Consider the following 11,603-nt stretch of genomic DNA (forward strand, 5'->3'; position numbering starts at 1 on the left):
GTAGGTGTAGTTTTAATTGGGAGAATCACCACCTGCTTCCATGTTAACTTCATTATTCCAATGTTGCACAAGCATGTCCAATATAAGTATTCTTTTTCAATTGCATATTATTCTGTCAAACTACTTTTTTTTTTAACTGAAATTTTCCTCAGCTCAGAGTGACTTATTTCTTTTAAGCTGGAGCAAAACGGGTTCAGACAAATTAAAAAATGAAGAGTAAAATTTATTATTGTTTGCAACTTTATTTTGAATACCACTAGCTCTTCAGAATGAGGTTGTAGAAACTTGAATTTTGGCAGAGATATATGTAACAGATGTGCCTTTTTTTTGTGGTGTGTGAAAATCCTTTTTGATTTGTGTGACTTATAAGGGCTAAAAAGCCTACTTTGCTCACGGACTTGTTTCTGTTACACAGGAACAGGTTTTTACTGAATCTGCCAATGTTCCAGTGGCACTGTGCATGCTTGTGATTCGAGTGGAAATTCTCATTCCGTGTCTGATTGTGCTGGCATATTTATGAAAGTTGAGTAAAATTTGTTTTAATGTACAGGTGCCTGGAGATCATGATTTGTGAGGATGTTTATGGAATGAGACAAGGCTCCTTTTGGAGTCCTCCAACTTTCTGCTGCACTCCAAAGAAACCCTGCCTCGTTCCATACAGCATGGAAAAGTGACGGAGTAAGATCAGGATCACAAATCTGCTTCACTTAATTCATAAAATTGGGCACTCAGTGAAGCATGTCTCCACACAGAGGCTCTTCTTACAACGTCTCCTCAGAATATGCAGGACAAAGTTCTACTGTTGGCTAACAAATAACAGTTGCTGTGGTACGCTACTGAGAACACATGATAGAAATATTTTTGTTTAATTGTTTTAAATATCAGTACTTGAAAGTCAGGCCACCTATTTAGGCATCTAAATATGGACGTCAGCTTGATTTTAAGACTCTTACCTAAATATCAAACAGCAGCATCATTCACTAAAGACTGTTCAGCCTTCACATGAATGAGGCGGGGGTTCTGTGGATAAAGTATTATATCCCCTTGTTAAAGACTTTATCAAAATGCATACATACAAGGGAGCAGAGTTAAGATTTCACAGACAACCTTACCTTTGATACTTTCTAATTTAGAGTGATCTACTTTGTGTTCTTCAAATGTGTATATTTAAATTAGGAAGGTCACTGATGCCCCACAATGCACCTTCATGAGCTTTAAGAGGAGTTAGATGGGGTGGGATGGGGAACAGGTCTCAGCCGTAGTATGGTTCTTTGGACTCCCACATGAAAACATACAGCACAGTCCCTTCTGCCCCAAATGAACAGACGTGGTTTCAGTGGAGATTTGCGATCCTACAAAGGCCAGTAGGGTTGAAGGTGGCTCCAATAGCCCTCTTAAGGCTTATGGGCATTAGGAGTGGCCCCAAATGAGCTTCCGAAAGATAACTGAAGATTCTTCTCTTTCACGCCTTGATAGGTCCACAGGAAGACAGAAGGGAAGGCCACCCTGATCACCATCTCCTAGGCTTTCTGCTCGCTCCAGCCATCCCCTAAAGTTTGCAGGATCAGGGCACTAGTCCTACAGACCTCAGGTGACTTGTAGAAAGTGGGGTTGAATGAGAGCAGGAGGCTAGAGGAAGTGATCAGGGAGTTTTTCCTCCCTCCTTTGGAAATCTTGACGTCTGCAGGCGGAAAGAACCCTCCCTCCCCCCATGACCCTTTGGAAAGAGATTTTTTTTCTCTGTTTGACCAGCCTCCCTCGCAATCACTTATGCTTTGAGTTATATCTGTGCAAGGAAACAAGGGACTTTTCTTTCACGTCGAGATCTCCAGCAGTAATCTGACATTTTACACTGAGCTTTTCAAGCTGAAATTGCTGGGCTATGTTCAAAAAATCCAAAGTTACAAACTTTTGAAATTAGATTTCAGTCCGCTAAATTTTGGACCTGGGCACCAAAAGAGAAATTTTCACAAGTACTTAGTGGTTCCGTCCCATTTTCAAAATGACTCCAGCACCTGGGAGCCTAATTCTGATTTGAAGGTTAAAAGGATGTAGGCTCCTAGGTGCCTGAATCACTTCTGAATATTATACCCTAGATCTTAGCTGGATGAGTCTAGTTAACTAGACTTTATAGTCTTTTCACTTCTCTACTTTTCTTCTTGTTTTGGGAGGCTTTTTGAATAGGATGGTTTTGGGAGGGGTGGCTGGTCCAAAGAAGCAAAATCTGTTAAGTGTTTTCGAACACCAGTAAATTCCCCTATTTTTAGGGTGAAATAATTCAGGAACCCTTGTTCATGTCATGAAAATTTAGTAGAGTCTACAAGTTTTGAGACTAATTACTTTAGTAGGTATTTTAGAGGGATTGCCAGAATCAGAGACTTATACTCAAAACTTATTTGCAACCCTAATTATGCAGTGATTGTCAACATACTAATTTTTGTAAAATGGCCCAAATGACCTTCTCATCAGAAATTACTCACCTACAATCACTCTTCTAAAGGAGACACCAAGCACAGTGTGGATTAAATGATTTTGCAGTAACATTTTTTCACACTGATGTAGCGTGGAAAATTGTAGCCCACAATTTCTGTGAATTAAACATAACTAAACATGTTCTTTACTAGCACGTGTTGAGAGCAAGGATTTAGTTTCTAGGGTAGATGTACTATTGCCACTTTCAACTGATGTTTAATTGATTAACAGATGGTAAGTCAGGGTATGTCTACACTGCAGCTGGAAGCAAGTCTCACAGTGGAGGTAGACAATTTGTGCTAGTGTGGCTCAGAATAGCTAGTGGATGTGCTAAAAATAGCAGTTATGGATGTTGTGCGTCTGGCAGAGACTCAGGCTAGATGCTCAAGATCAGACTCAGAGGATAGGGTGGGTTTGAGAGCCGGAGCTACTACCCAAGTTGCAAAGTCCACACTGCTATTTTAAGTGCACTAGCTTGTAGACTCACCCAAATAATAGGGAATTAAAATCTCTTCCATATGTTGGGTGTCAAATCCTGATTGCTTTACTCATGCTCATGGAAGTCAGTGGGATTACTCGTGTGGGTAAAGTGAGCAGAATCGGGTTGTATATATTCTTAATGCAGTATCAGAGGGGCGTTTCTGTGGATTTCTACAGCAAGAATAATTGTACAGCAGTAGTTTCCTATATTAAAATTGCTGTTCAATGTAGAATGATTACATTATAAAGTCTAAGCCAGGATAAATTTAATGCAGGTTCGCTTAAAGTAAATCACATCGAGATAGAAATCAAGGATTATATTTGTCTAAATCTTTTAGGCTCCAGCAACTACCCAGTCATAACTAATGTCACTAAATGTTTGCATAATTATACTTTGATTACAAGATGATTCAAAATTGTTGATGCAAAAATAGCCTTCTGGCATTTTGTGTTTACTATAAGAGTGGAAATAAATAAAAGCAAATCACACATAGCAATCTTAATTAGGACCTTCTGGAGAGGATAATATACACTGAGCATTTATGTATAAAAGCACATAGTTATAACACTGGTGATAGAACTTAATGTCAATTGCAAATTCATTCCAAAAAATGGAAATCAGATCAAATAAATCCAGATTTATATTTGGAAATGTTTAACAAGTGTTATAAAAGAGAAGCAGATAAAAATGTTTCTAAATATCAAAACTAGATTTGAAATATGGGTTTCGTATTAGGATGTGGTTTTTATGTAAATCACATCTTTGTAGTGTCAGGAAGAGTTGTAAACAAGACTCCACTATTTTTCAATAAGTAAAGGTAATGGTTTCAAATGTAAACATAAGCAAGGCCCAGGTCCTGCAAAAATTTAAGCCCCTGCTTACTTTGAAACATGCGAGTAACCTCATGGATTTCAGTAGGGCTACTTACTTTCTTAAATGGATATACATAAGTCTTTGCAGGATTGGGGCCGAAAATAGCTTCCAAGTACAAATGCATAGAATATCTTTTTCTCTTCACAGTAGCTTGGCATTTATTTTTTTTAACTATGGGTTGCAATCATATCCTTTATGAAGTGAATGGGAGTTTTGACATTCACGGCATTGGAGTCAGAATTTCACCCATGATCTCTTAAAATGCATAGGGTTAAACTGTTAGGGTGATTTACAGTCTAGTAAGCCTTATCTGTCCATGGTAAATTGGTCAGTTATACTTCTAGATGTTTTATAATTCTATTTAGATTGTTATATAAGGTCTAACCAGAACTGTTTCTACAAAGGAAACGTGTGCATCACTAGTAGACTAGCACTTTTTGAATGAATCAATAAAATAGTGGATATCGAAAAATCAGTTAATTTAATGTATTTGGACTTGCAAAGGGGCTTTAAGAAAGTCCCTTACAAGAGATTACTGAAGAAACTGAGTAGTTTTGGTTTGAGAAGCAAAGTATTCTCATGGATCAAAGTCTGGCTAAGAATCAGAGGGAAAAGAATAGGAATAAACGGTCAAGTTTTGCCCTGCCTGTGAATAGAGACAAAACTGTTACAGTATAACAGAGTTTAGGGAAAGACATTCTGCATCCATTTAATGAGGGGAAAACCCCTGGCAGAGGGGAGTGCTTTCACAAATGTTTGGCTCCTGGGTCTGCAATGGACTGTACTTTTGGGGGGTAAATCTACTTTATTAGGTAGGAAAAGTAACTGTTGATAATCTTAGAGTCAGATTTGTGTTAAGATTTTTTTGTATTGTGACCACTTGCTTCCACCACTCTCTATTTATAGTAAACTTTGTATTCTTTTCTTTAAAAAAAATCTTGTTTTATTATAAATGCTCACAAGGGCTATGTGGTTTACAGGAGTAGTGGGTTAAGGTAAAACTGCTAAACTGAGATGCACTGCACCTTTGGGGATAGAGGATTTGGAATTGCTGTGGGTAGCCAATCTCTCTGGAGCTGGATATCACAGGGGACTGATTCAAAGGGATTCGGGGATTGGGGTGCACCTATTTGTTTACCTGCAAGGCAAAGACAGGGCTGGCATAAGCCCAGTGGAGAATGCTTAAGTGGCTGAAGGGCTGGCAGCATCAGGAATACCCAGCTACCATAAGACAACTCTCATTAGCGACAGTGGGTAAAAAAGTGACTCGGTGCTCTGAGATCCATCAGTCTTCTCCAGGAAAGAGGGATGTAGGCTGGTGGTGAGATGTGCTGCTTCTAATCTGCATTAGCTCTTCAGATAGAGGCTATCCATTTCTGATGCTCTCAATCCAGTGCCTTTCATAAGCATTGTCTTTACTTAAAATATTTTTTTTTAAATGAATACATGGACTGAAGTGACATGATCTGTTTTCCAGCAGGTTTCCAAAGGCATACAGATCCTGTAGCAAGAAGGCACTTTCCACATGCTGCTCACAGGATGGACTATATGGATTTTGAGGATGATAGCCGTGGATGGTGGTTTGACATGGACATGGTGGTGATCTACATTTATTCTGTCAACTGGGTCATAGGATTCATTGTTTTCTGTTTTCTTTGTTATTTTTTCTTTCCTTTTTAGGGGACTGCATTGGTTAGTAAAACTGAAGAATCATGCAAACAAAGACAATGTAAATAGAAATGGTTTGAAGTAATGAATGCAGATTTTTTCTGTGTGGTCTGGAGTGTTTATGATTCCGAATTGTATTAGGCTGCACCAAACGTGACATGGGGCTAACGATCTAATTACTGGATGCTTCTGATATAGGTATGAAAGACTTGAGCTTAGCTGAAAACATAACGTGAAATCCTGGCCTCGTTGAAGTCAGTGGGAGTTTTGTCATTGATTTTAGTGGGGTCAGGGTTTCCACCCTTAATGTGTAAAATCACCAGTATGTAGAAATGGACCATCAAGATTTGTTTTGAGTTACTGCTCAGAGGGATGCAGCATGGTCTGGTAGACCAGAGTTCAGTTTTTGGCTCTGTACTGATATACTGTGCAACCTTAAGCAAGTCATATCATCTACTGATGCCTCAATTTCCTCGTGTGTAAAAGGGGGATGATGGAGGGAGGATCCTCCAACACTGACAATGTGTCTCAAAGTTAATTATTAGCACCTTTCATGTGGAAGAATCCCAAAGCACTTTAAGGTCTGTCTATATATGGATGCAACCACCATTTAATGCTAGCCACGCTACAAAACATTTTTTAAAGTAGAGAAAATAGAAGAACTTCTCCAACTGATCCCACTGGAGGGATTTCTGATACTATAGTAAAATGTAAGTACACAAAGATAAGTCACAGTGGCTAAAACTTCTTCTACTTTTGAGAAGTACAAGGGAGCATTTAATTTCAAGGGACTCAGTCCTGTAAGCTACTGAGAACGCTCGCCCTGATCCAGGAAAGCACTTTAGCATGAGTAGTCCCATTAACTTCAGGGTTTGCATTGGTAACCTCAGGAGCTGCTGCTGGTTATTCAGTATGTAGCACTCTTTCAGTGTAGCTAATACCATTCCATTAGATTGCTAGGAGCTGAGGTGGACTTGAATAACTGTAATGGGACTGCCCAGGAACTTGAAGTTCAGAATGTGCATAAGTACTTTGCTGGCTCAAGGCCAGAAATAAGCAAGGTCTCAGACTTGTATCTTATCTGAAAGATGGCACCTCCAGTAGCACACTGGCTCCTAGCTGTTTTCCTCAAGCCGTATAAAATAACTTCTTAAGATTAGACTGCCCTTTGAGGATTTTTTTACAGTTAAAATACCTGTACAGCTAAAATTATGTTGACTGAATGGATTTGGTCACTTTCTTTTAATATTGTTCTAAAGGGTAGGGGAAGTGTAGTAATTTCACCATCAATATAGTTGTGGGCAAAAGAAAAATTAATGTATGCAATTACTTTCCCTCTAATTACAATAGGTTGTCTTGTACTATTGATAGATAATTAGGCATAACTTCTCTCCTTCCCTCCCCTTAAAACTTCAGAGGTTTTAATAAAACTCACAGTACAATAAAACTCTCAGCAAACTTAAAACATGTTTCTCAGCTATGCCAGAACTCAAGTTATAGCTTCTGGTTTCTTAAAACTTGCAAATCAACTGTTCCTGGCTCAGTGAAGAGAAGGGATGTAAAGCACCTTTTCAGCCAAAATGTACTTGCACTTCCTGAGGTCAGAAAGTGTTAGACTGAAAGGATGTATCATGAAATAATTACTTTAGCTAATTTAACTAACTTGGTGCTATTTTAAAATGTGAAACACAATTTTTTGGGGAAAGTATTAAATGAGATTTAAGAATTTAAGTAGGGTGTTTCTCAGATGAATATATCAATTAGCTAATATTTCAAAATGTACTTGTATATAAGAAATCTATTCCAGACACCACCAATTAAGTGAAAGTAAACTTACATAGAAAATTTCTAGTAGCATTGTATCATGGATTTATTCTGAAAGATGAAACCGGAAGGGAGACAGTCAGATGTAGTATTGCCTTCTTCTGTATAATTACAAGAGTTGATAATTGTGGGTGGATACACTGTTCTAAATTTAGTATAAAAAATTTTATATAACATATATAACATTTCTAAGGTGCATATACATATTAGTCAAGCTATATATTTTGTCTATACTGTTGTTTTGGTTAGTTAATTTGGTTATGAATTGCAAAGAGTAATGAATAATCAGATAATAAAGGAGATGGACTTAGTGTTTCAGATTTTTATATAAAGCTGTTTCTCCTTCAGAGAGACCCAGACGGGGTAGAATAGTTGTAAGCTGCTTTTCCCTATTGCCTCTTTCCAAATAAACCCTTTGAAAATGTTAGTTCATTATTACTGTCTCAAACGTGCTTCCATTGAAATTTTGTCTCAAAAATCCTATTGACTTCAGTGGGAACTGGAGTAGGTCCTTTTGTGAGCAGTTTTATTCTTAAGCACTTGGTCTTGTTCTGGAATGTATTCTCGTCTATGAGGTTATTACAGTGTTTGCAATAAAATCTGAAGTTGTTTGACACAGCTGTAAAATATTACAATAGATATTGGGTGGAATTAAATTTGAATATTTTTTTCAACCTATGTTATGTTTCTGTTTTAATTCTGTTTTTGGGAGGGAGTAGAGATTTTTGTGCGGAGAGGCGTTATAATGAATACAATTATCTCTTTTCATGCTAGCATTCTTAATTGTGTTTGTACTTTGTGTGGAAACCCAAAGGGACTAGAAACATTAAACTATCAAGTTTGTCATAACCCACAGTGGCACATCAACTCTTTATTCTGGATCTGAATACATTCTGTGGATGATTTAGTACTAAATGCCCATGTTATTCTTCCAAACATATATAACTGCATTAAACAACGGCATAATGCAAGAGACCGAATGAGATTTTAGAGGATGGTGCACAGTTGCTAATACATGAGGTTTCATGCTCAGCTGCTGACAAACTTTTGATTAGCAGTTGCATTTTTACCCACCACAGGTCCTCCCCTGCACCCCCATAGTCCCCTACCTCCTCCCCACCACCACCATTAAATACCTTTAAAAACTAGGAAATTAATACACACATTGTTTTATGAAGCACATAGGCTTGCAATGCACAACATTCACAGAAATATACACATAATGTAACTGACAAACCACAAAAGCAAGAATATGAAAAGTTCACACCTTACCATTGCCACAACTATCAACGGCCCCAGACCATACTCCACTCTAGCCCCAGAGATGCCGGATTTCCATCAGCCCCCTGTGACCCAGGGAGCCCCTTAGTGCCAACTGGCAGAGGGTACACCATACCATAACTCTCATCTGGCCTTACATACTCATTGCCCCAACTCGCCTTCATCTGTATCTGAAAGTTGTCATGTAAGGTGTCCTGTGCAAACTGGTAACATGCTGGTCATTAATCTTCGTCTTTGTACGTACGGGTGGTATATAAAGAATTCTAGATGTTTGCTGAAAATATGTTCCTCAAATGTGACTCGTGGACCGTGCCAAAGCACAACAAAAGGAATGTTGTTTTGCAGGCTTGGCTGTGTCTCCAGTGTAAATTAAGGAAGGTCTGACCTAAGACTATGAAAAACACATTTACGGGCAAGGTAAACAATGCCATCAGGCAAGCGAATGGGGAGGGAAGATGACCAGTTAACAGTCTTGACAAGGGATGGAGACTACACCCCTAGGAAGCTTTCTGCCTCTTGAAATAGGGTCAGTGAACTTTGGAAAATATAACAGAGGGCAAGAAGCCATTTTGTCATCCTTCACCAGAGGAGACAAAGAAAAGTGCTTTGGGCTCCATGTTGGATCCTGGCTAAAGATGGGCCAGCCGAGCTGGAAGAATGACACTAGTGAAAAAACTATTTTGAACAAAAGACTCTAGTTTAAATTCACTTTTAGTTTTAGAATTGCATTTTTACTTTTGTTTGTAACCATTTCTATCCCTACTCCTTCTATTTGGTATCATTTAAATCTAGATTCTGTTGTTAATAAACTTGTTTTACGTTTACAAAACTACCTCAGTGCTGTGTATTAAACGAAAGGGTAAAACCCTCAGCTGATCTAGCAGGTCTTGTGTGTATTCTGTCTCTTCGGAGGTAGCAAGTTTAACTCCTGTGAGGGTCCAGTGAGAGGGACTGGATGCTGCAGGGGAGATGGTTTTGGGGAGACTCAGGACAGGAAGGGCTGTTGGGGTCACCCTGCAAGGAGTAACCAGGTTGATGGAAGCCAGGGTGCTGTGCTGTGAGCATGCTACTGGCAGCAGGGCTCTCAGCCGAAGTTGCACAGGGCAGGCCATGACACAACCCTCTCCTGGTCTGGATGAACCCCTGAAGCATCACAGGCCCTTACTGTCCGCCTGCACTCATCTCTTTTTAACAAACTGCTCTTGCCCAACACAACCAACTCCTACACCACAAGTACTCGTGCTGGAGGAAAGTAATCTGGGTAAGAGGTGTGTAAAAGGGTGAAAGAGGAGCAGAGGTTAGGCTACATTGTGTGGTCTGTGATAAAAGGTAGTTGTGCTAATGGCCAGGTGTTTACTCCAGGGAGGAGGGGGGAGAGGAGGAGCAAGTATGGACACTTGGGGGGCTTACTTGAGCATTTCAGCCTCTCTTGTGGGTGGGGATGTGGCAACCCTAACTGCTTCACAATAAAGCTTTTTCTGTATTAACAAATGAATCCTCACAACTGGACCCACTTTACAGAGGGGGAAATGGAGCTGAGAGTTTGATTCTCCCAGTGCCACAGAGGGAGTAATTGTCAGAGCCAGTATTAGAATTGTGACGTGTTTGCCTCCCGCTCCTGTCTTCGGGCTAACTCCGTCGCTTTGGTTTCTCTTGTAGTGATAGAGAGTATGGAGAAGCTCACATTACCACTCCCTATCAGGTACCTCTTCTCTGCCTAAATGGAAAAACTGAGTTTCCAGTGCCATCAGCACCTTTTATATTTTGCTTAATTGTTTTTTCAAGCCTGCAAAAGAGCTAAAAATAAAAAAGCAACTCAGAGCTGAAACGGCTTGTCCTAAAAAGCCTTCTGTGAACAATTAATTCATCTTCGGAGTAAAAAGTGAACCTGTTTGAGTCATCAAAAGAGCATTGGCAACAAGAGCAGGAATCTGAAAGAAAGTTTCTACTCCAAATCCACATGGTCCCTGGTACTTCCTTGGACAACATGGAGTCTTCATACCTAGGCTGTGGGAGTAGGGGAGCAGGGATTGTCTCCTTCATGGTATGCTCCCTCAACCCTGTAGAAACCCTTCTGAAGTTCCAATTGTGTAGGTGGAAAGGGGTGGGGGTCACTGTCAAGTGTGGGGTGTAGAAATCCAAGGTTTTTTTTCACACCCCACCGCCCACCCACTTTTTTCTGAGGTTTTGGGGTGGGGGTGAGGGGAAGTACTTTGGATTGAGGGGGGGACATTCTGGGGGCTGTCCTGCTTGCGGGGGAATCCTTGGGCATGCAGGGTGCAGTCCAAAGTGCAGTCGAAAGGTAAGGAGCTATCCTTGTGGAGGCCCCTTCCCTCCTGTTGTTCACACACAATCCTCTGATTAAGGATTGGAACCCTTGGCTTTTTCCACAGTGGGGAAAATTACTAGAAAACTGGGTAGAACATATTTTCCACTTAGTTACATCAAGCAAATACAAGTACGGGGAATTTGGTCCATATTTTCTTTATTTCTGTTTTAAAATGTCTATACTTCTCTGGTTGAAGCAACACATGGTGCTTTATAAATTTTCTTTTATTGATACCTTGACTGGCTGCATCTAGGCAATACATCCAATTTCATGTCAGATGCCAGTTCAAACTTTAAGAGCCACATTCTGGTCTCATACTCATAGTAAAAGCTATAGTTGCTGTATTTCTCCAACTGTAGAGTTGAGGAGACTAACAAGGAAAACCTCACGAGGAACCAACAGTTCAAGTTGGATTCATTTCATTGCCAGAAAATAGCTCTTTGGGGCTTACTCTTTATATGTATTTATTTCTGAAAATCTGAAGTTAACAATTTAGAAAGATTTAGGTCAAGATTTTCAAAAGTGACTAATGATTTTGGGGAGCCTCAACTTTTGGTGCCCAGTTTGAGAGACATTAGAGAGGCCTGATTTTCAGAAAGCGCTGAACCCATCCCCCTAAAAATCAGGCCTTTGTAAACTGTTTCATGGAGAACACCCAAATCCTGAAGTATCCAA

General features: G+C 39.7%; 1 protein-coding gene across 19 annotated transcripts in view; it reads left to right on the forward strand.

The window, feature by feature from the left end:
- Nucleotides 1-8,167, forward strand: part of RNF180 (ring finger protein 180) — a 205,883-nt gene extending 197,716 nt beyond the window's left edge. For 11 of the 19 annotated variants that reach the window (XM_043547106.1, XM_043547108.1, XM_043547103.1 and 8 more), the window contains one exon: nucleotides 5,304-8,167. In XM_043547106.1, the coding sequence (XP_043403041.1) occupies nucleotides 5,304-5,506 (203 nt within the window). In that variant the 3' untranslated portion in view covers nucleotides 5,507-8,167. The remainder of the gene's footprint in view (nucleotides 1-5,303) is intronic. The other 8 variants (XM_043547114.1, XM_043547112.1, XM_043547111.1 and 5 more) reach the window with 1 other exon arrangement.
- The last annotated feature ends 3,436 nt before the right edge of the window (nucleotides 8,168-11,603 follow it).

Source organism: Chelonia mydas, chromosome 5 (assembly GCF_015237465.2).
Source record: "Chelonia mydas isolate rCheMyd1 chromosome 5, rCheMyd1.pri.v2, whole genome shotgun sequence".
Classification (NCBI taxonomy): domain Eukaryota; kingdom Metazoa; phylum Chordata; order Testudines; family Cheloniidae; genus Chelonia; species Chelonia mydas.